Source organism: Cryptomeria japonica, chromosome 7, assembly GCF_030272615.1.
Source record: "Cryptomeria japonica chromosome 7, Sugi_1.0, whole genome shotgun sequence".
NCBI classification, from domain to species: domain Eukaryota; kingdom Viridiplantae; phylum Streptophyta; class Pinopsida; order Cupressales; family Cupressaceae; genus Cryptomeria; species Cryptomeria japonica.
Window position 1 is genome coordinate 773,373,716 of NC_081411.1, and position 26,348 is coordinate 773,400,063.

The 26,348-nt window shown below is 34.0% G+C and overlaps 1 protein-coding gene across 2 annotated transcripts in view; it reads right to left on the minus strand.

Moving 5' to 3' along the window:
- The window catches only part of LOC131063470 (type II inositol polyphosphate 5-phosphatase 15), a 125,460-nt gene that overhangs the window by 39,259 nt on the left and 59,853 nt on the right, over window positions 1-26,348 (minus strand). The window contains exons 8-10 of one of the 2 annotated variants that reach the window (XM_057997284.2): window positions 26,238-26,341; window positions 25,737-25,995; window positions 20,955-21,078 (exon numbers count right to left, since the gene is read on the minus strand). In XM_057997284.2, the coding sequence (XP_057853267.2) occupies window positions 20,955-21,078; window positions 25,737-25,995; window positions 26,238-26,341 (487 nt within the window). Of the gene's footprint in view, window positions 1-20,954; window positions 21,079-25,736; window positions 25,996-26,237; window positions 26,345-26,348 lie in introns of both variants that reach the window. The other variant, XM_057997283.2, reaches the window with a different exon arrangement.

Here is a 26,348-nt window from a genome sequence, read left to right on the forward strand (position 1 = left end):
CAATGTACTAAACATCTCTCTAGCGGACTTCATCTTGGAGATAGATGACACAATATGGTCTTTGATGGAATCAATGATCAACCTTTGAGCTTGAAAGTCCTTCCATTCTTCCTTTTCTTTTTCATCAGTAGGTTCTTCAGCATCCTTGCTAACGTATTCAGCAAGATCATTCAAGGCCATCATCATACGAACCTTCCAAGAGGTGTAATTCGCAGAACCTTCCAACCTGTCTTCAGCCCTAAGAGAAGAAGACATGTAGTCTAAGCTTTGAACAGTAGGTTAGACTAAAAGACAATAAAAGATTGACAAATCTGATTACAACTATTTACGAACCAAGCTCTGATACCATGGTAATTTTAGTAATCAGACTAAGGGTAAATAACTGAAACTGAAAATGCAACACATAACAGTACAAAACAACACAAGAACAACATAGCAGTACCCTGGGAAAACCTCCCTCTTGGTGGAAAAACCCAGCAACAAGATTCATATCAGATTATATTAATGTCAAGGGATAGCCAAATACAAATTCGCCCACTTAGGGCATGAACAAACTGACTTATCTGAATCTTGAATTCTGATCACAATTTGACTTGTCCTTCAATCTGATAATAATCGCCACCCTTTACTGGATTCACTCAGCTAGAATGAATTTGCTATTCTCCAAAGTGAGTTCGCTGACCTCAGAGTATAATGGCAGGCCTTCAATGTATAGTTGCTAAGTCTTGGAAGAATTCGCTGTGTCTTGAATTGCTTGCACGTCAGATCGCTGAATTGAATGAATGCATGAATGGTATGTAGGATGGATTACATCACCTTGTTTATATAGGAGATACAAGTAACTTATTTGCCTTAGTTGGCTATAATGAACTTGGTGCCAAAATACAATAAATTTGAATTCTATTTACAAGTTACATGAATAGGTCTTGACCTATCATGTCATCACAAGTTACATGATGCATTTGCCTTAGCACATTACACCCAAATAGGACCAGTCTCATATGATTACAAGTTACATTATTGTAATCGCTTGCCATTATTACAATATGTATTTAAATTTTAATTGCCACTAGGCAACATTAAGATTTAATCAAGTATAATCCAAACAGGCTATTTATTTTCAACAGGGTAGTGTAGGTGAAGGGTATAGATGATGAGATGGAAAGGGGAAATGGGGACGGCAATGATGAGGGATGGAAATGAGTGAGATTGGGATTGGACGCCCACTGACAGTGCTGGGAGAAGTGGAAGTGATTGTGCCTTGGTTGGGCAAAGGGAGGGTTGAACCTCACTTCATCCTTAAGAAAGAGACTTGATCAGCTCTTGAGCAACTACAAACAAAAGGTTAATAGCAAAGACTCGACAACAACGAACTACTAAACTAAGATGACTGACCTGGAAAGCGAAAAAGTGGGGGTCCCCATTTGCAATGGGGCGTTGTGTGAATACCTCACAACATAACCCTTTTAGCCATTTGAAAAAATTAAATAACGCTAAAGTTAAATCTTAAATTAATTGCTCTAGACCACATTAACTGCCAAGATATCAATATTAAATGCATTTACCAACATTCCCAAAATAGAAATACTACTGACTAACCAAGACGGTGTTCAGACAATGACTTACTAAAGATAGTAAAAGTGAACAAATTGTCCAAATTCACTCTAGAAAAGTCCATAATGTGAATCTCAACTGACTAAACCCAAAGCAACACCTATAATCACCAAACAACCGGATTGAATGTCATCTTGAGTCCCCTAATCTTAATTCATTAGCCTATGGGAACCCGTTGAACAAGCTAATAGTCACTAACCTAAAAGTGCCTAGGAAGGGGACATTATAGCAATTCTCCCTAGCAAAGTATCTCTATGCTATAGTATTTGGGGGATAATACACATGCAAGGAGATGTAATGGAGCGTTCATCTTGTTCCTACGATGATTAATGATTTTTTCCACACTACAAAATAATGTTTCTTTGGTGTCGTTCTCTTTTTGTTCTATTATAACCTTTATTTTTTCTATCATGAAATTGATGCCATAATAGATTTTCCCAAACATGGTCAATAAATATCAGCGAACCTGATCATACTCATAATAGGCTCAGTGAAACTCAAGATGTCGTCCACATGATCCTACCAATCATCATCTAGGATCAATGACAACCTTCTAGGCCCTATCTGAATTTGATTGCTTTCAAATACTTCATTGGTGCCTAATGACCATGATGCCCAATGCCTCTTGACCTTCACAATTCATCTCAAAACGATCTTGTGTAATATGAATTAGGTCTCAGCAACCTAATGTTGTTTAAAAAAATAAGATAATAACATATTAAAATATAAGTAATCATGGCATAAATTAAATTTACCTTCAACAATTCCAAATTTGTGAAAGTCTTGAAAATGCCTTGTGGCATATGATGCTTTGTCACAAAAATTTGAATCTCCTCATCCTCAACATATATAGTTTTCACCCACCCTATTTGAGTGCTAATTGCTTGCATCGCCAAGTTAAGGGAGTGTATGGTTCATGGTGTCTGGAAAATGTGTGCATATCTTTCCTCAATCAAAGCACTTGCTGCTCTACAATTTTTTGCTTTGTCTATAATGGCTTGGACAACATTTTCAAGACCCTCCATCTCTATGGACTCAATTAGGATTTTAGAAATGGATTTTACATCCTTGAATTGCCCCTCACAATCAAATCATTGCCCCTTTCAGGGTCACTGCAATAATATTTATTACAGTTTACTTTTTGCAATCTTTCCATCCATCAAAAATAATGTACTCCTAATTCAATCCAAAAATCCCTAATTATTTTGAGTGATGTCTCTACAAAAAAAAATATTTTGCCAATAGTGTGGTGTGCACCTTTTTATACTTAGGACCTATGGAACCAGAAGGTGCATTACTGATTATCATCACTGTTTCCCGCCAATATGATGATCTCACCAAGTTGAAAGGAAGACCATTGACATAAATGCAACATGCAATTTTTTCCTCTGAATGTCTCTTGTTTCATCTTGAAATGGCTTAACCAATGGACCTCTTTTGTGGGAAGGAGAGATCTTCTTGAATAGAGAGCATCTCCAAGAAACTGTGTTGGGAAGCTATTATTGAATCTATAGGTGCCTTCATTGATGTTTTTCTTGCTAAAGGATGAGATTATAATTTTGTTTTCTCACTCATAGCATCAACTTCTTCTCATTCTTTAATGAATGCCATCACTTTTTCTTTTGGCAACTCCTTTGGCTCTCCACATATTCTAATTCCATGCCCTCTTATGTATATATGTAGCCTCTGTAGCTATTTTATATTTACAAAACTTGTGTTCTATTGAGCCTAGTAGCCTCTATATATACATACATATATATGCATGGATATATATGCATATATATGTGTGTATATATATATGTGTAGTTTGAAACTTTTGTAAACATTTTTTAATTACTAAAATTGTATGATTTTGAGTTAATAGCCTAAGAATATGAACTTTGAAGATTGAAATAAGTGAAATGTTGAACAATAAACATAAAAAATACAAAACAGCTAAAGGTAGTTTAAAAATATGGAAGTTTGAAATTTCTATAGCTATTTTAAAATAAAATAACGTATATTCCATTGTGCCAAGTGTTACACCCCATTGTGATATTACCTATTTACTGATACCTCGTTTAGTTAAAATGCTTTAATGCATGATTACATTTATCTAGATTGGAAATTCTAATGAATGAATGTGCAATCATTATGATACTTTGAAGATGAAAATCTATGATGCATGTGTGTATTGATAACGGCTAACTACTATTGTAATGTGCTAAGATGGATGCAAGAAATGAGCAAGCCTCCGGAAGGGAGGAATAGTATCACTCAAGAGTAGAGCTTGGTTCGGTAATCTTTAATATGTGCCTAATTGAGCTATCACACACTCACATCCTAGTTGGTCAAGTTGAGTCAACTTAGTTGGGAAATGGTAACTTTCTATCGAAGTTGGTGATGTTTTGCAATGTTTTTGTTGTTCTTGATTTGGAATGTGTGATTGAATCTTTATGATAGGTTTAAATCTTTGTGTGATCATATCTATATATTAATCGATGAATACATATATATATACATATGCACATATATATATATACATATACATACATACATACATATATATAAACATATGTATATATATATGTATGTATGTATGTATGTATGTATACATACATATATATGTATGTATATATATATATGTGTATGTATGTATATGTATATACATACATACATACATACATACATACATACATACATATATATATATATATATATATATATATGTATGTATATTGTTAGAATATTTAATCTTTACTTGGCTTAGGTTTATTTGTAGTTAGTTTAGGATATTCCTTTGTAATTCCTACATGTAATTTGTCCTCTAGTACATGTGTGAGGACAAGTCATTTCTTTTATTTTCCTTAAGGAATATTAGATTTCCTCCATAAGAGGATGTGGACACATGGCACACACATTTTATGAATGGTGGCATTCATAGATTTGGGAGTTACTTTGTAACTCCTCTCTTCATCTCTATTTAAGAGATGTCTCCTCTCTCATTTCTTCTTAATGACATTATTGTAAAGAGCTTCTTGCTCTCTCTCTCTCTCACATTTTAGGCATTGCCTCATTCATAATATCACAAGGGGTTTTTCTTTGCTTTTCCCCTTTCAAAAATTCTTGTGCCTCCTTCTTCACATTTGGGTGATTGCTCCAAAGATTTCTGCATTTCTCTTGGTAACTTTTACTTCATCAATAAACTTACTTGGATTTTGTTTTTTCTTTCCTTTCATGGTATCAGAGCAGATTTCTAATCCTTGTTTCAAGTTGAGATTGATGAAAGTTACCATTCTGTGGAGTTCACCCTGTTGGAGGCATTCTTGAGAGGAGAAGAAGCTCTTTTTTCTAATATTTTCTATTGTGCAGGTTTTGGTTTCAGTTTTAATTTTTTTTTTCAAACTTGTTAACAAGTTTGCCTGCAAGTTTAATCTTCTATTCTAGTTTTTTTTATTAAAAAAAAAAGCTTTAGAAGGCTTGCCGCCAAAGTTTCTTCTTTTTGGTTTAAAGTTGTGACTTTGGAAGGCTTGCCGCCAAAGTTTTTGGTTTTTTTATTGTGAATAGTTTGGAAGGTTTACCCCCAAACTCAGCCTCCTTAATCTGTTTGGTCGGCTTGCCGCCAAATCTGATTTATTATTACATTGCATTCTCTATTTATTTGTAGGTTCTAACATTTCCTTTACTTGCAAATATTTTTTATAAAAATAAATTTCATATCATTACTTCATTAAATCTTTGTTTATTTTTAAAAAAAAAATCAGAGTTTAACATTTCCTGCAGGTTCTATATTTGTTTGATTTATAACTTGCACAACTATTAAAATCAACATCTCCTTACATTGATGCACAAAGGAAAGTTAACATCTTTAACTTTTTTCTTCCTTTGCACCTATCTGAAACCTCTGTGTTTTCTAACCGCTTCTTGTGCAGACTTTAATTTCAAAGATCTCTTGTTTCAATTTCAGTTGCAGATTTTTGGATAAAAATAAATTTCATATTGTTAAATATCAAATAAGCTTCAATCTCTGTTATTTCAATATTTATTTTATCTCTATCTTGATATCTCTTTTGCCTGTGTTGTTCTTTTTTTTCAGCATATTTATCAACTTAAGATATAGAGTCTGTTTGTTTGAACCTTCTGCATTTTGAATCATCTCTTTTCATATTGGAGATATCCTCTATTTTCTTCTCCTGCATGATCTACATTGAACTGTAGTCAAAGCTGCATTCTCATATATCGTTTCTGCAATCTCTGCTCTCTTCTGATTTTATTCTTCTCTGCCATAACGCCTCTCTGCAACTTACTTCAAAAAGAACTTGTAACGTATCTATCTTTTATTCATAAAACGTATGATTCTGCCATTTATTCATTGCATTGTAGAATAAATATCATTTATTTTATTTCAAAAAGAAATGCTTCTTTTTCTTTAACTCTAATATTCAATTTGTTAGTTTTAATTCATTCGAACTTTTTCATGAGATGAATTTTACTTTAAAATTTTAGAAGGCTTAAAAGTTCTAAGTTTTCTCACGTATAAAGTAAAAGGTTCTTAAAAAAAAGGTATATAAAGTTTTATATATATAAGAGATTAAAACGCTTCTATTAAAAAGTTTAAAATTTTATAAAGTTGTTTATATATAAAAAGTTTCCAAAGTTTTTTTTAAAAAAAGTGTTTTTTATATATATGAATTTTTTAATAAAGCTTTTTAATTGTTTTCTTTATTAATAAAGATTTAAAGTTTAAATATAAAATTCATTTATTTAAAATTTAAGTTTTTTTTAAATTTAAATTTGCGAGTAAAATTTAGAAATTTTCATTTTTTTTCATAGATATATATATTTTAAAAAATATATATTATTAAAATTTGATTCTTTTTAATCAAGGAGGTTAATTTTTGTTTTTTAATCAAAGCGAATTTTTTTTACTAATCATTATTTTTGCTATTATGTATACTTTAATTCCTGAAATTAAATTAAATAGTTGCAATTATCATTCATGGAAAACACATCTCTTTTATTTTTTCGTTTCAAACACCTTTTAGATGTTGCTACTGATAAAACCTCAGAGCCCGCTTCAACTACTCCTCAAGCCAACCAAGATAGATGGAAGGCTCAAAATGAGGAAGCACTTGGTTTAATTGGTATTTCAATGGTTCCTGATTTATATGTTTTAATTGGAAATTGTACAAAAGCATATGAAGCTTGGGAAATTTTAAAAACAACTTATGATAGCTCAAATGAATCCCGAAAAATTCAGCTTCAAGATCAACTCGAAGATCTCAGGTATACGGATTTTAAAACCATGGATGAATTCTTATTAAAGTTTGATTCTATTAATAGTCAATTAACTGGTTTAGGAGTTACACTAGCTGATTTACGTTTAATTCATCTTATTCTTAAAAAATGTCTTCCTCATCAATTTCAGCAATTTATTACGAATATTCATGCTCAACTTGCTATTCCTAGCTTAGCTACTCAATTAACTTATGATATTTTTCGTAATCTATTACGTCAAGAGGAAGCTAAATTAATTCAATTTGGTACTCTTAAAAGTAGTGAACATGCTTTTATGTCTAAAAATCAAAATCATAATAATAATTTTAGATCCAATAATAATAATCATAATCATAATCATAATCATAATCATAATAATAATCACAAATCTTCTAATTATCAATCTCATTCTAAATCCTATCATAACAATTCTCATAATAATAATCATAATAATACGTACAATAATCAAAGGAATAATTTTCAAACAAGACCCCATTGCACATATTGTGGGAAAGATGGGCATATTACTAATAATTGTTTCAAGAAGCAAAATGGTAAAAAGCCCATGAACCAAAATAATCAAAATAATCAACAACATAAACCTCAATATAAGAAAGGTAATAATAATGGTAATTCATCTCGTCATGCATTTACATGTACTTATAATGTTTCTCAACCACTTGAGTGGATTATTGATTCTGGTGCATCTCAGCATGTTACTTCTCATAAAGAATGTTTTGAATCTTTGCATCCTGATACTTCTAATATTCATGTTCAATTAGCTAATAATCATAGTTGCAAAGTTGAAGCTATTGGTGATGTGAATGTTCCTAATGGGAAATTACATGATGTTCTTTATGTTCCTGAATTAAAATCAAATTTGATTTCAGTTCCTAAACTTTGTCAAGATTATAAGATTAATTTTTATAGGGGCATATGTTATATCATTGATCCAAAAACTAATCATGTTATTGCTACTGCTAAAATGGATAGTGATAACTTATTCAAGTTCTATGAATTTGCTCCTCCAAAGTATTCTTTGCTTACTACTATTGATTTTACTATATGGCATGAAAGACTTGGCCATCTCAATTCTGATTATATTTCATTGATGCAAAAAGCAAATATGGTTGATGGATTGCCTACTATTGTTCCTTCTCAAATTGTTTGCAATGGTTGCATGAGTGGTAAGATGCATAGGGAACCCTTTCCTCATGGTCAATCTTGGAGGGCATATACTAAATTGCATTTAGTTCATAGTGATCTCTTGGGTCCCATGGAGAATCCCTCCATCCAAGGTTCAAGGTATGCTCTTACCTTTGTTGATGATTTTTCAAGAAAAACATGGATATATTTCCTTCATAGTAAGGATCAAGTGCTTGATGTGTTTACTGAATTTCATATGTTTGTAGAAAGACAATCTGGTTCTAAAATTAAGATTCTTCGTACTGACAATGGAAGAGAATATGTCAATAATGCATTTAATGCTTATTTGAAATCTTTTGGAATTAAACATGAGCTTAGCGTTCCTTATACACCACAACAAAATGGTGTGGCGAAACGGAAGCATAGGACAATTATTGAAATGGCTAGATGTTTATTGCATGCAAAAAATATGGATTACAAGTCTTGGGCTGAAGCTATGGCTTGTGCAACTTATTTAATTAATAGAACACCGACCAAATTCTTAAAAGATAAAACTCCAAAAGAAGCTTGGTCTGGTAAAAAACCCAATTTGCAGAATTTAAGAATTTTTGGTTCCATAGCTTATGTTCACAAACCTAAGGAGAAAAGGAAAAAATTAGATGCTAAATCTTCTCCTTTTATTTTTGTTGGTTATGATGAAAATACTAAAGGTTATAGAGTTTACAATCCTATTACTAACAAGGTAAAAGTTGCAAGAGATGTTTGTATTGCAGAAAAAGGCATTCATGATTGTTCTAAAGTGGAGGATGATGAACTTTCTCAAAGCAAAGTTGTGCTTGTGGAGGACCAACCTCCTTCTCTTAACCCTACTCCTAATGCATCTCTTTCTATTCCTTCTAGTGATAGTGATGATGATAATAATAATAACTCTACTCCTCATGGCTCTTCTTCTAGTGATGAATCCATTACTTATAAAAGAAGACCTAAATGGTTTAAATCTTTAATTCAAGATAGTGATGAATACTTAGCTAGAATGGATAGACTTCAAGCTAGAAGAGTTAATTATTGTAATTATGCTTTAATGACTACTATTATGAATTCTAATGATCCTAAAACAGTTGATCAAGCTAAAAATCAACCACATTGGCAAAAAGCAATGAAGGAAGAATATGATACTTTAATTTCTAACCAAACTTGGGATTTAGTTCCCTTGCCTCATGGTAAAAATCTTCTTTCTTGCAAGTGGCTTTATAAAACCAAATTGAAAGCTAATAATCAAGTTAGTAAATTTAAAGCTAGATTAGTTGCTAGAGGTTTTTCTCAAATTGAAGGCTTAGATTATACTGAAACTTTTGCTCCTGTTGCTAAAATGCCTACAATTAAACTTGTGCTTGCTTTAGCTTCTAGAATGAATTGGCCTATTCACCAAATGGATGTTAAAAGTGTTTTTCTTAATGGTGATTTACATGAGGAAATTTATATGTCTCAACCTCTTGGTTTTATTAAAGAAGGCAATGCACACTTAGTTTGTAAATTAAAGAAATCAATTTATGGATTAAAGCAATCTCCTAGGGAGTGGTATTCAAAGATTAATGCATTCTTTCTTTCTCAAGGCTTTATTAGAAGTAAAAATGATCCTAACTTGTATATTAAACATAGTGAAAATGATATTATCATTATTATCTTGTATGTAGATGATTTGATTCTTACTTCAAGTTCCAATACTTTGATTTTTGATATTAAGTTTCAACTTAATCAAAAATTTCAAATGATTGATTTAGGTCTTTTACATTATTTCTTAGGAATGCAAATTTGGCAAACCTCTAAAGGAATTTTCTTATCTCAAAGTAAATATGCTCAAGATCTCATAGATAAGTTTAAAATGAATGATGCTCACCATGTTTCAATTCCTATTGAATTAGGCACTAAGTTAATGCTTGACATGCAAACTCCTCTTGTTGATCCTACTTTGTATAGACAATTAGTTGGAAGTTTGAATAATTTAACTCTTACTAGGCCAAATATTGCTTATAGTGTTGGTTTGGTTTCAAGATTCATGTCTAAACCTCAACAAACACACTTTAAAGTTGCTAAAAGAATTTTAAGATATATTAAAGGAACTATTAATGTAGGTTTGTTTTATGATGCAAATTCTGATTTTACTTTAAAAGGTTTTACTGATTCCGATCTAGGTGGAGATCCCAATGATGGGAAATCTACTTGTGGTTATTGTTTTTTTGTTGGTTCAGGAGCAATTTCTTGGAATAGTAAAAAGCAACAATCTACCTCTCTTGGATCCACTGAAGCTGAGTACAAAGGATGCACTAATGCTTCCAAAGAAGTCTTGTGGCTTAGAAGACTACTTGAAGATTTGGGTCTACCTCAACACGAACCAACTCAATTGTATTGTGACAACCAAAGTGCCATTGCCTTGGCTAAAAATCCAGTTTTCCATGCAACGACAAAACACATTTCTCTCCATCACCACTTTATTAGAGAACAAATTGAAGACAAGCAAGTTTCACTCCTCTATTGCAAGGGGGAAGACCAAGTTGCGGATATTTTGACCAAGCCACTTTGTAAAGAAAAGTTCCAATTTCATCGTAAAAATCTTGGATTGCAACCCATTGAAGGGTTTGATGTATACTCCCCAAGTAAAGCTTAAGGGGGGTTGTTAGAATGTTTAATCTTTACTTGGCTTATGTTTATTTGTAATTAGTTTAGGATATTCTTTTGTAATTCCTACATGTAATTTGTCCTCTAGTACATATGTGAGGACAAGTCATTTCTTTTATTTTCCTTTATTAAGGAATATTAGATTTCCTCCATAAGAGGATGTGGACACATGGCACACACATTTTATGAATGGTGGCATTCATAGATTTGGGAGTTACTTTGTAACTCCTCTCCTCATCTCTATTTAAGAGATGTCTCCTCTCTCATTTCTTCTTAATGACATTATTGTAAAGAGCTTCTTGCTCTCTCTCTCTCTCATTTTAGGCATTGCCTCATTCATAATATCACAAGGGGTTTTTCTTTGCTTTTCCCCTTTCAAAAGTTTTTGTGCCTCCTTCACATTTGGGTGATTGCTCCAAAGATTTCTGCATTTCTCTTGGTAACTTTTACTTCATCAATAAACTTACTTGGATTTTGTTTTTTCTTTCCTTGCTCTTGTATTTCCTTTCATATATATATTATTAATTTATTTTTTTTAATAATGCCTAGTAAACTTTTTAACGTGACCGGCGATGCTGGCATGACACGCCCTCTGGCTCCACGTGAAACGCTTTTGACTTGGAGCTATGAACCGGTGAGGCCACAATCGGAGGACCTCATCCCCACACTTCACTTGTTCAAACCCACGAGCACAACAACCCAGCGAAGACACAAGGCCTATGAGCACAATGGCCCAGCAGGGGTTTGAACTTTGGTGGCCGCTTCACCAATGAAGTGTTTTAACCGCGACACTACATATCCGAAGACATATATATATATATATATATATATATATATATATTATTAATTTGATTATGAATACATTTGTTTAATTATTTGAAATATTGGATTATATATATAATGTTTAAGTTATTTTATAATGTTAAATTAAATAAAATGTTTATATATATATGAATCGGATTTAATAGTGGCATGTTAAAATTCCATACTAAACAACACATAGTGGTGAGAGAACAAAGTTTAGATGAAAACTATTAGGCAAACCATGTGGTGGTTGGTGTTGTGACGTTTTCACACATCGCCCCATTGCAAATGGGGACCCATGTTTTTTTGCTCGTTTTGTTCGTTTTCGCTTTGCTTTTTCTAGGGTTTTGTTAGTTTGTTAGTTGTCTGGATTTAGGGTCAAGCCTTAGGGTTCTAATTACCGTCTTTTCGGACCAAAATCCAGTCGTTTTTGAGGGCTTTTGAGTTTCCTTTTCTAGAATGCAAATTTTGAATGAAATGAATTCGCCAGAATGGTCTAATTTTCAATTGGAATGTTGAGGCAGAGCTTAGATTTGTCTAAGTGTTGAAGATGAAATGTGAATTTTTGTCCAATTGAATATTTTTGACCAAATTTTGACTTTTTTGAATTTTGATCCTAGGCATTTCAAATGATTTGTTTTCGCCTTGTGAAGTGATAAAATGTGTAAAATCATGATATTTTGGCCTGTAGGAGCAAAATCGCTCCTGTCCCTCAGTGAAGGATGGGAGCTCGTTTTCAAATATTTTACTATTCCTGCAGGGTCAAGATGAATTACGAATTGGAAGTGATGGAGAAAGGCAAGATCTTTCCATTGAATATAAATTGAAGATTTTCATGAGCACAGAAATGCCTCCAAGGGAAAAATCGCTCCTGTCCCTCAGTGAAGGACCGGAGCTACAAATCCAATTTTGCTTTGTCCTTGCAAGATTTTAACGTCTTGACGATGTGAAAAGGTCCAAAGAGGTACATTTTATCAAATGAATATAACTTGAAGCGCTGTCGGGGAAATCAATAGGGTGGCAAGTCCGGCTTGAGTGAGGCCTTGATCCTGAAATTTCGCTAAGTCTGGAATGTCCTGATCCTGGAATTTGACTAAGTCTGGAAACTGAAAAAACCTCCAAAAACTAGATTTTGCAATATAACTCCTGGAGGTCTGAAACCACTCTCAAACATCCTGAAAGTATATATGGAATATAACTTAAAGTATAAGAAAGAAGAAACATAGAAGGAAATGTCACTTATACTTAAATGTTATATTCCATTAAAATTGTCCTGATCGAGAGTGCGAAAAGTCAAATTTCGCTCGTGTCCCTCACCAAGGGACCAGAGCGAAAATGCTTAGTTGAGCCATTCCTGACCTTGTTTAGACGAATCGAGACATCAAAGGCATGGTGAAGGACGAAATGAGCATGATAGAACATCCAGACTTGATCAAAAACAAGGAAATGATGAAGTTTTGCCTAGAGGGTCAAATTCTCTCCTGTCCCTCACTGAAGGACCAGAGCGAAGTTCTTCATAGGGTACGTCCTGAACAAAGACCAAGCAAATTTTATGTTCGAAGGCAAGAAAGGAGGTCAATCGAACCCGTTGAAGACAAATTGAAGATTATCAAACGTCAACAAAGGACCAAAATGCTTAAGTTCGCTCCTGTCCCTCAGGAAGGGACCAGAGCGATTTTTGTTGTAGATGATTTTCTCGCCAAATTTCAACCGATCTCAAGGCATGAATGAATGAAAGGGGGCATTGCGAATCCGTTGAATATAATTTTCGAAGGTGATGAAGTGAAATGAGGCCCACAAGAGCAAAATCGCTCCTGTCCCTCTCCAAGGGACCAGGGCGATACAATAAGTATGTTGCCTTTTCTTCAAGTTCAAAACCACTCCAAGGCGAAGAACAAGGTGGCAAGGACATTTCAAGGCGTCTTTAGCAAGCACAAACATTAAAAGGTCGTCACAATGATGAAATTCGCATCCTAGGACATAGATCGCTCCTGTCCCTCTCCAAGGGACCAGGGCGATGTTAGATGCATTGGTCATTTTGTGCAAGATTTACGTAAGAACAAGATTTCATAAGGTAATGCAAGGTCTAAGGCATCGTTTGAAGATAACATACAAGAGTTTTGAACGTCCAAACATTGCTAATCAAGGTAAAAAGCTCACATCGCTCCTGTCCTTTGGACAAGGACCAGGGCGATCCTATCAAGAGCACTCATATTCCTTCAAGATCAAAGCAAGGTGAGGTTAAGCGAGGCAAGGGACGACGTTTGGAGGACATCACAATGAAGATCGAAGATAAAAGGATGCATATTGAACGTGGAAATTTGAAGATCGCTCCTGTCCTTTGGACAAGGACCAGGGCGATGAACATCCAAAGACACTCATGAACGCATGCAAGACATTCAAGCTTGAAGGACCCAACAAACATCGCAAAATCAACGTGGAGATGAGAACTTTGAATGTCAAAATTGCGAGAATCAGGACAAAATTGATGGATCGCTCCTGTCCCTCTCCAAGGGACCAGGGCGATGAGGTACGTATCTTTCACCTTCACAATTTGGCATTCAAACAAACATTTCTGAATTTATTTTAAATGCTAAAAATCGATAATCTTTGAAAATTCAATTAAAATGGCATTTAAAATTTGCGCAAAACATTAATTAATTATTTTTGCCTTTAAAAAAAAAAAAAAATCGAATTTATTAATTAATAAACAAGGAAATTTAATTAATTAATTATTGTTTGCAATAAAAATGGAGCGCTTGAGTTTATTTTATGAAGGTCGGCCTTTATTATTTATTTAAAAATCGTTTTAATTGCTATATTTTGCAAAAAGTCGGCCTAAGGTCAATATGAAGGTGAGCGCCTATAAAGGAAGGTGTTTATTTCATTTTCACATCATCATTTATCATCTCTCATATGCAACTTGGAGAAGGCAAAAGAGGAGCGAATTTCATACAAAGGAAGGGCGAAATTATCATTCAAGAAGAGGAGCGAATTCAATCAAAGGTGGTGCGAAACTACTATCCAAAGGAGAGGCGAACTTGAAGTTTCCATTTGAGCGAAGTTGCCTAGGACGTCAAAGACATATCAAAGATGGCGAAATTGCTAACTTGAAGAGGAGATCACGTCCAAGACTTGAAGGGTGGCGAAGTTGATAAGAGGAACGTTCTTTTGAAGATCACATCAAGACTATCGAATTTTGATTTTTGCCTAGGCAAATTCCTCATTTTGCATTCTAGAGTTAGCTCTCTAGTGAGGTATGGCGATATGGATTTATTGTTTTGATTTTGATTGTTAATCGTCATAGCTTAGATTTTGAAATTCTGAAATTTTGAATTCCTAGCTCAAGAATCGTTTTTAGGAAATGATTAATAAAGGACTTATCATTAAGTTTCCTAAAAAATTGCTCTCTAATTTATGTTATGTATTGCAAAATCATGTTACTAATTTTGAAATGTTGTGTAGGCGTCAAATGGAGGTCTCTTCAAGGAAAATCAAGCCGGATCAAGGACGGTCTTCGCCAGGACGATCAAGCCAAGACATGGGCGACCTCTTTCAATCCAGCGTTCCAAGGCGAGGTACATCGTCATCCTGCACATCAAGGACAAAAGGAGTTAGAACAAGAGTTAATTAAAGATAGCCTCTCAACGACATCAAATTGAATATCTAGCAAGCTTCAAGTGTCAGATGAGGTGGCGTCCTAGTCATCATTTCTCCAATCAGTGAAGTCCATCTCAGCATGTCCAGATTCAATGTACTTAACTCATGGAAGGTGGCACAAACTCCGATGTACCTACCCCGGCTATCCATTGGTCGATTTTTCTAAAAGGGACATGTGTCCAAGCAATACAATTTTATCATTGGTCAAGCATTAAATGTTATGTAATGGTTGTAACAAACCCTAATTAGGGTTTTCATTGTAAAATCTTGGCCATTGATCTTGAATTGATCTAAGCCATCAAATTGTATTGTGGGCACTATATAAGCCCAGGCATTTCATTTTGTAAGGGTGAATTTTAGATGATTAGAGAGAGTTGTAAATAGTTGGAAGAGTTAGAATATAGTTGATAGAATAGCAATTAGAGTAGAATAGGAGGACAAGGCAAGAAATTGTTGCCATTGATTGTAAACAAACTCCATTTTCATTGAAGTAATGGTGAAATATGTCGTTTTTCTTGCAATTTGCATGGTTTCTTGTTGAGTCTTCAATCTTAGATGGTAGATGATTAGATGAATGGAGGAAATGTGATTGATTGATGGTGGAATTCGTACATCCATACTACTAGCAGTTTGTTGATTGCAGACTTGCCTTGCGTAGTCAACTGGAATCATTCAGCCTAAGCTCAATTTCGATTTGTCGCCTCTTCATTGATATGCATCAACTTGGATGGTATCTATGCCTGCGGTGATAATTTGAACATCATAAAGCTCCCCTTAGAAGATTGCACTAGTCTTGTGTAGATGTTCCATTGATGTCAAAACAAGATCTAGTTAGAGTTTCATCAAAAATCAATCATTGCTCCTACATTCTTAGTATTAGGATTAGATCCTCTCTTCACCCTTATCCTTTTTCCATTTTTTTTAATCTAAGTTAGTAAGAGCCTGTGTCCAGCAAAGCAGATCGGAAGTTCAATGTAAGTCCCCTTGTGATTCCAGCAAATCACATCATACCACTGGAGCTTGTCCACACGTGGAGACCCCACTAAAAGAACCTTGGAGTCTACCTAACTGATCCTTTACGCGAATCTTCAGCAGTTAGAGACTATTTTCTCAAGAGAGGATAAGATACCTTTAGGTATTTTATTCTGTGTATGATTGTGTACAAAATACACGTCAACAGTTGGTAAGGCCGACCACCACAAGGTGGCGCACCCCCTTCCCCAAGGAGTGGGGGATATTAATACCCTTTTTAACAGCCCTTCTTAATAATTCGTTGTCAAGCATGATCGATCCACTTTGCTAGGCATAGCAAGTGGAATAAATAATATTAATACTATCCTTTGTTAAGAGTTAGAAACCAACTTACTTAGGTAAGTGGTAAATTAGGGATAAGCATATTTTGACTTAGTATAGTTATGAGTGATTCATTAGTAGAATAAAATGGGACTTTATGTGTCAATTTTATAGTTATTTTGGAAGCCACATATTCTTGTAATTTGGCATAGTAAATATAATAAACTGAGTGGTGGCATTAGAAGGGAGAAAGATGGCGGATTTGAGAGCATAATTGTAATTAAGTCTCTCAAATTCTTGTATAAATAGAGCAGCTTCTCTACCTTGAGAGTGTCCACATTCACTCATCATTTTGCCATTATTTTCTCATTTCTCATTTTTGCAAGAGAGAGATTGTTCAAGTCTTTAGTAAAGAAGCAAGTTAGATAGTTTTGTTGAGATCTTGTGAGAGGTTAAGGTTGAGGATAAGTTGATTCTAAGAGGGTGAATCAAGCATGGATTAAGCTTAGGAAGGAGTATCTTCGTCGGAGCTATATTTCCAGGCACGATGATTTTATCTATTCTTTTTAATATTGAAATCATAACTAAATGCAAGTGCTTGAAGAAGGATGGAAAATATATTTTATTAACAGAAATCAAGTTTCCACATCCATGAGATATTATCTTGATTGTTTCCTGATTAGATTGTGTAAGATTTATTTGCATCAACGTTTCAGATCACACTTCATGATCCATCATTGGGATGAATAGAGAGCATACAAAAGTGAGAAGATGTTTTATGGTTTTATTGAATTTTGTTGTTTGGTACTTAAGTTTTCTTGTTTGAATAAGTATGCATGGTTATTGGTAGTCTTGTTACTATGAAAACCTTTTTGTTTGTATATATATATATATATATATATATATATATATATATATATATATATATAGTGTAAATATGTTAATTAGAAATGAGTTTAGATATGGTTAACTTGGTTGATCCTGGGATTAGGATAATCTGTGGATGGGAGTAACCTAGTTAGTCATTCCGTTATCACCTTTAGGGGATTGAATTATGTTAAAATTGGAAAGAGTATGAATGGTCAATATACCAAATTGAGCTAAGAAGTGGGTGAACATACGACTCTCACTCAAAGTACTGGGTGATGAATTCTTTAGACAATGTAGTGTAGGTTGCCACTATCTACACTATTGGTTGACTGTGATCTAGATTTACATACTAGGCTGGGAATGTCATACATGTTGGTTGTAGCCAATGTATGATAGCTCTAGATATGTAGGACACAACACTACGCCTACGAGGCTATTAAAATGAGGTCACCAAACCAATCTCTTCGTTGAAAGGTCAGGTCTCTTTCAATAGGAAGAGACACCGAGGACTGTTAAGTCTGTGGTTGGGTGGAAAAGCACTTGAGTGATGCTCTTCCTCATGCAGTTGGCAGATAGAAAATTTGAGGATGTATTCCAGCAAGGATATCTGGACCATCCATATTTCTTATGTAAGCTCATGGAAGCTATGAAGTATCTCTATGATATTTGGAAATTGGAAATTGGAAATGGAATTGTAAAATGTTATCATTCATATGATTATGAATATGAAATGTATATGAATTATGATGTAATGGAAAAGTTTGAAATGGGATTCATTTCAAATATGTATCTTGTTTATGAAATAGAAAAGAAAAAATTTATTACCTAAATGTTGGTATTATAAACTATTCTCATGTGGGTTAAAACTTAGTAAATTGAATGGGTAAAACAATTGGGCTTGTTACACTAAGGTCCAAGATCCTCTGAGTGTGAACTTTGAACATTTAAAAATCAAAACTTATTAAGTGAAAATGAAAGAAATGAACATTGAATTTTCAAAAGAAATCTGAAATCAGAATGTCAAATAGAATGAGCTCAAGTGGTAAATTATTGAGGCTTTCAGAATGGAGCCATGTTCAAATTCTCAAAAGACATGTTGCCTGTTTAGAAACATACAAAAGTTGAATCAAGTAAATTCACAAATTAACTTCTACACATGGCTTACATCAATAGATGAGGCTAGGTTCATAACTGGGTGAATTTGACAAAGAGATACCCTTCAATTGTCACATCTAAGTTGACAGGAATCCCAAAAACGAAATTTATCAATTAAAAACCAAATCTGATATAAAAAACTGCAGGAAACGGATAGAAGTTTCCAAAACCTGCAAGGAAAGGCTGCGGTTTTCCAAAACCTGCAGGAAAAGTTTAAGAGTTTCTGATCTTCATAGGAAACTTGAAGAATAGTTTTGAAATGCACCCCTACTTGTTTGTTGTACCCAAAACATATTTGCTTGGGGATGGCCAGGAAATGTTTCCTATCTGTCCTCGCATATAGGGAATGGGGAAGTACAGAGAGGGGTTGAGCAAGAAACATGTTCGTAGGTGTGTAGTATCCCTTATATTTTGAGTATTTACATTTGAAGAGGATCTAAACTATTTATTTATTTGTTCATAACTTCATGTATATTACTATTAACCATTATTCACAATAATTATTAAATAAACATTGATTTGCATTTAGAATCACAATCAATATTTATTATTAACTAGTATTCACAATAATTATTAATAGCCACAATAAATATTAACTTAAATTAATAATTATAATTGCAATAATAATTACTGTTAAATTATATTTATTAAATAAACACATAAATATTAATTTGCATTTATTACAATCACATTAATTACTATTAAATAATATTTATTAATATTTATTAAATAGACACGTAAATATTAGCTTGCATTTATTACAATCAACAATAATCATTGTTAGGTAATATTCACACATAATATCGGTAAATATTATGTTGACTGATGTTTAATTTGGAATCACTGAATTGGTTTAGTGTAAGGCTGCTTTGTTTTACCGTTTCTTGTGAGAGAGACATGTCCCTTGAAAAACTTTAAATAGGACTGTCTTTCTCCCAGCCAAAGGCATCGGGTAAGTAAGAAGGAAAATAAGGAGAGACAAGAAAAGAGAATACGGAAGGGAAGAATGGAAGAAAATAAGAAAAGACAGAAGAGGTCAGCAGTCAAATTGCTTGGGGAAGCACTACGGGTAGGAGTTTGATGATTGCTAATAATACCGTAGGATGCTGTTTAATATTATTAGTACAATTTAATATTGCTAATATAATATGACACACTGCTAACACTGTTAGTATAATACAATATACTAGTTTAGTCATATATTAACATAGTAATATGGTTAGTGTAAAATAATATAAAGATAACAAAATAATATAATGATCTTAATAAGTTCTGAGGCTTATACGGTTAACCAAATCTGCTATAATATTGCTAATAGAGTAAGATATCATCAATGCACACAATACTGAAATGTAATATAATAAAATGTAACATAAAATAATCTGAATAATACAACACAAAATAATGTTATTAGTGACATAGTTAATATCAATCTGATAAATGGGTTCAGCAATAACCAATTCTTGTAATAATACATACATTGATTCTTTATCACTTATACTATATAATAAAAATATAGGCAATGGTGAAGGAGGATGTGGGAGCATTGCTAGAGGGGTATAGCGTATGAGCATTCTTCTAGATATGCCACCTTGAAGTGGGACAAGATGAGCCCATAGGGTACGGTCTTTGGGTCTAGGAAGAGATGATTTCTAGGGCACTCTCCACAATCTTTCCCCTCTTCTCCACCATGGCTCACAAATACAAGAAGTAAAATCATTAAGGTATTAGGATGATAACTAGATGAGGGTCAAAGGCACCTTAGCGGAGCTTCCCAACTATCTCCACATGGATCAATTGTTAAAATGAATCAATCATAAGAGGTGAGAGGTTGATATGATGGAGGGGAACAGTGTAAAGCCCTCACTAGGTATGCCACCTCATGATGATGGTTGAGGACCATCGGTTAGGGACCACATGAGGCCACAGAGGATAAGGTCTTGTTGTTGAGCCTAGGGTAGAGGATTTGTGGGGCACCTCATCATGTCTTCCAACTCAACCCTGTTGATATGGGTTGTGTAGATCAATATATACATACCCTAACCCTAGAATGGGATGTATTTCATGAGTTATGTCTACATTGTTGTCTAATCTCATTGCGGTTTTTTCGAAAAATAGTCTTATCTCATCTCATTCCTAAATGAAGATTAGACCCCTAACTATGTTTTCCCTTGTTTCATTCTAGATTGTGATTTTAGGGCAAAAAATAGGGCATTTACAAAAAGGGACATTACAAGGTGACATAGCATTTTGGCTATATTCTAGAATTTATATGCATGATACTAGCAATGCTTCCCTATCCAATGTACACAAATTTCTCAAAAAATCAAACCCCTTAGGTCTTCAATTCAAACAACAAAAAATCTTATCTCCAAGTTGTAACACATTTCCATGTATTCTCATTGACGTAAAAGAAAACACAATTACATTGTCCCTTGCAGATAATCTTTGAATCTAGAAATCTTATTTAAAGGACATACCATTCAATAGAGGATACAATAGGGCACGAAAGTTTGCATTTAGTTGATGTCCCACTTTGGCCATCACGAAACAATATTCTATCACACCAAGCAGGGACTCTTCTCTTCTCACTGGAATCATATGCTGCATTGAAAAAACCAAATTAATCACAAATACAGTAAACAATTGAAGACTTGAAAATTTTTTATCAAGATAAGCATTAGAACCCTATTATATGTGTTTACAACAAATTACAAGTGAAAAATATGATGCAGAATTTTAGTGCAAAATTGTTGATCATGAGAACCTTGAAAAGGGCATAAATTGTAAGTGAGATTTGAACTGAGATTGTAGATGCAATAGAAAATGCTGTATTTTGAGAGCATATAGTATATATAACCCTGAAGATGACATATTAAAATGTCAAAAGTAAAACTTCATAGGTAAAAATAAGAAATTTTTTATGGCAGTGTGCATAGATGAAATAATGAGAGTATTCCTAGAAGATTGAGGCCTACATCAACAAGCAGTCAAGATGCATCTGATGCATTTGGCATGTATCGATTGACATGTGATGATACAAATGTCTCTTTCCCTAAAATCTGATGCTGGCTCTTTTCAGCAATGTAATTGACAAAATTGTGTAATAAATGTTTTTATTTGATTGAAATGACACTTTGGGTAAACAAAGGAGAACAGCTTAGAAAACAAACAAAGACATTTATCCCCAAAATGTGATAGTGGTTCTCCTTACTAGGGTATTGACAAAATTGTATTATGAATGTTTTTATTTGATTGAAATGGCACTTTGTGCATGCTTGAGAGCACTTTGAAAAACCCAGAAAGGCCTCCTCCCCCTAACTCTGGTGATGATTCTTTTTTGTGAGGTAATTGACAATATTGGAAATGACAATTTGGGTAAAACATAGGAGAACATCTTAGAAAAAATGGTCAGAAAGATTCTTTTAACTATGTCATGAGTTTTACAGATATATCTTTGATATTTTGAGATTGCTGGAAATTAACAATCAGAAATATTCTTCACTTAATTATCAATTAATGGCCAAGGTATCTAAGTTAATAAATGAATGTTTTGATCATCAGAAAACAAAAATGAATATCAAAAGGAGAAGACCATATTGGATACCTAGACAACACAAAAAGGATCCATCCTTGGAAAGCTAATCAGGGAACCACAATATGAAATATTGCTGCAATTGTGCATTGCAAAGAATGGAAACTTAAGGATTTATCCAGATATACCTATTCTGGAGATGTTCTGCGAGTGGTGGGTTGGTTTTCAAGAGGAGGGTTTAATAATTTCAGCTCATTGCCTTCAGCTATTTCAATTTCCATAAGTTTTCTTCAAAATGAGCATCTGGGCATGCTCACTGAGACGGAAATATACTTTTGAGTACGCCAATAGCAATTTCACTTATCAAATTTATCTTAGATTTGGTTTTCATGAAAAATCGGCTACATGGCTTTGAACTATTTATTCAACAACATTTTCTGTTCCAGCAAATGGATCCTCTACTAAATAAGCGAGGATCACTTAGCCACCAAAGCATGACAATCTCAAGTCCAAGAGAAGCTACTAAACTGAAGCAAACATATATTTTTTTGAAAGCAGTTCAAAGTATTGTATTTATAAGTGTAAGGGGTGTACAAAACCCAACCCCATGTCGAGCCACAAGGTTTGGAAGAAAGTAAAAGCTTTAAAAAAAAAAATAGACTATAGAGAATTAGAGAGTCCAGAAGGAAAAAGGCAGCAGATAAGCATGCCATTGCATATGATGTATATTCCCAGAAAGCATGGAAAAAAATGTAATAATAACAAACATGTCAGGAATGATTGAAAGACTTCAGAAAATCAGAACTTCAGGTTGCAAGTGAGAAAACTAAGCTGGTCAGGTTGGTAGACTTGAATTATTGGGAAGATCAGAATGACTAGAGGAGCTCCCTTTCTCCTCCTGGGTGGTGTTGTTATCAGTCAACTGGTTTGTAGGTAATTGTCTAGGTTGAGGACTAAGGGAGAAGTTGTGGCCTCCAGTGTCAATGTATGTATTTTCCTCAACCACTTGCCTTTTGAGGTCAGGTTGATCGTTGAACAAGGTCTCCAATTCACCATGGACCATGTGTTTTAACATTTTAATAATTGGTTTACTGTTTCTCTGCTGGAAAACAACATTCAAAAAGGTGATGCATTTTTCCATTGAGGCCGTGAACTCAATTGAGTGTGGATTTCCCTAGGAAATACACTCGGTTAAGAATTTGTTACTGTTACCAATGGTGTTTAAAGCCACTGCCATAACATTTGTTTTAGCCATTTTTTCAATCCTGGGGGTTTCAGACAGAATATTTTCACTGGCATGAAGAAGGATGACTAGGATGGCTGGTTGTTTAGATTTTGCTGTGGTAGGAGTCCTAGGACCAAAGAAGGTAGATGATGGGTGACGTTATATGGCTCTTGAAGCAACATTACTTTGAGATGAATGGCCAAGACAAAGGGTAGGCATGTTGGGGAATTGTTGGGGACAAATGCTGGAATTATTATATCTGTGGGTAGAAGGAGCCAAATCACTAAGGGATTTAAATTTCACATGGGAGTTGCATGGATAGAAAGAGAGTTTGGAAGATATGGAGTGAAGGCTGGGGTTACCTAACCAGGGTTATTGTTAAGGAACCCAGTTATCTACTTGGGAAGGTAGCTATTGTATATTGATGCAGTTTTATGCCAACTCATCATCCTTTGTAGGATGGGTGACTGTCCTTCGGTCAACTCAGCTGCCTTTTCAACTTAAAGCTATATGTGAAGTTGTGAACAAAGTCAAACCACTAACATTTCTATTTTAGAGCAGGCTACTTTTTAAAAATCTTTGAGGAGGCAACTGATTCTTTTGAGGGATTCCAAATGTTGTTCTCCACTGACCATTCTTTCATGGAATAGTTGCAATAGAAAGTAGAGTTCCCTTTAAATAATCTCCTCTGTAGTAGTAATGAGAGGGCAAGTGTAATTAGTTGGGCGGACAGATTTAAAGTTTAATGCAGTCTTCAAGAAAGGATGTAAGGGATGATCAGAGGAGGGGAATAAAGGTTGCAACCTGCTATCATTGGAACTAATTCTTGACCCCTAGTACATATTTGATAGACATAATCTACAAGCATTTGCTCACGAATGCATAGAAGGCTAACCCCTTCTCCATAGAACGCTCTACGACATGAGCCTACTATTGAGATCCTCCCTGATTCTACATAACTTCTGGATATCACCAAGCTTACCACAATCCTTCCAACATGATGTTGGGTAACAATAGCCATCCCTCCTATTATCCAAAGACATCGAAACCAGCTTCTCAAAAAACTTTGATTTCTATGGATAAAAAATCGGCAAAAAATTATAACCAAGATTTTGAGAAAAAACTGTTAAACCCTCGATGCAATACTGAAATTACACACCTTCATTTTTGTGGAAAAATGGTAAAAACCTAAAAAACAACAACGCCCTGAATGATTTTTTGTGAAAAAAAAAAAATCAAAAAAACCCTTCATGATTTTTTTTGAAAAAAAACAAAAAACACACCATGATTTTTTTGGAAAACAAAAACAAAAAAAACCACCATAATATTTTTGGAAAAAAATCAGAAAACCCACCATGATTTTTTTCCAAAAAAAAATCAGAAAACCCACCATGATTTTTTTCCAAAAAAAAATCAGAAAACCCATGATTTTATAAAAAAAGGCAAGTCTGAAACCCTCGATCTAAGAAAACCACAATTGTTCATAAAAAATCATGTCAAAGAATTTCTAAAAGTAAATTCTGAGTAATAACACCACCACGATTTTTCATAAAAAGTTGTAAAAAACTTCTAGAGAAAATTTAGGTAAAACAACCCATGAATTTTTATAAAAAATTGATTCAAAAATTCCTCAAAATTTCTAGGTAATTGAGCCGATAATTTTATTCATCAAAAGACTTAACCCACTCTAATACCATGAAATGATGATTGACTATTCGATAATTACAAAAGGAGACGAAATCTCCTTAAATAGAGATTACAAGAGGATCTTTGCATACCAAAAATGATAGAGAATAGAAACACAAAAGAAAAAAAAGGAAACTTCCTAAAACTAACTAAAGACGAAAGACATAAAAGGAAATTAAATACTAACTAAATGACTAAGATGATCATTATATCAATATTACAATATTATTTTAATAGGGGATTGGTGTCTCCAGTGGGTTGGTGCCTATAAACACAATAGGGGATTGGTGTCTCGGGTAGGTTAGTGCCTACTTCATATTGTAGGTGATTCAATTCTTTGTCAGGCTGGATTTGGGCAGTAGATCTGAGGAGCTATTCTCACCGTGGTTTTTACCATCTTGTGTGAATGTGTGTTCTTTTATGTTGTTTAATTGTTGCATCATAGAGAAGATTGGATTTAGTTCGAATTGATGTTTTATGATCTATACTTGGGGAAGTAATTTAAGGTGATTAATGTTTAATTGAATTGAAACTGGGATAAACTGTGTGTGCCCTTCAGTCTAGGTGGATAGTGATTAGGAACTTAAGGTCCATTTTACATGTGCACCTTATTGACTTGGTATGGGTTCTCACTATTGTATAACTATGGATTTCATCTTTTTACCCTTTTTAGAAGTGTGAAGGTCTAGAAAAGTGTTTCTTAGGGTGATAAGTGGGGATCCTATGGGTCATAATTTAAGTTTCAATTCAAGCATGCCATAAAAATATTTAAGTTCTTAGAAATAAAAAGAAAACACAATGGCTGAATTCACTTACTTTGTTGCCCTCGGTCAAATTTGTATGTTGGGGAAAAATATATTTCCCCTTCCCGCATGCCTTGAAATACTCGTCCAGCTCCCATCTCCTTTCTAAGTTGGTCGTTTTCTAGGAGAGTAGCAAATTTTTTTTGTTTGATGTGATCAATAGCATCCTCATAAGAAACACCATTCAGACGATAATTGAAGTCTCCTAACCAAATAATCATATCAGCTTGGGCTAATTCTGGCATGACCTCCTGAGGTAAACTCTCTGCAGTCTGTATATTTGACAATAATGATATGCACAACATTCTTGCTAAGAATATGAATAAAAAATTAATATATATTCAAAGTCAAACAGAAGAAGAGGCCTAACAAGATGCCAGAGTAAGCATACATGAGCATACTTTACATCCACCTGAGTGAAATGGCCTTGCCCTTCTCTAAAGGGAAATAATAAGGGCTAGTACTGATTAATATTGTGACAGAAAAGATATAAAATAAGTCTTTTAAAATTTACCGATAAAGATGAGAATCTGCCCTCAAATTGGCCACCCATCTCTAGAGATTGGGATGATCGACGTGCATTAACACCCCGAAGCATCTGAACTGCTGATGAAACTCCTGCTGC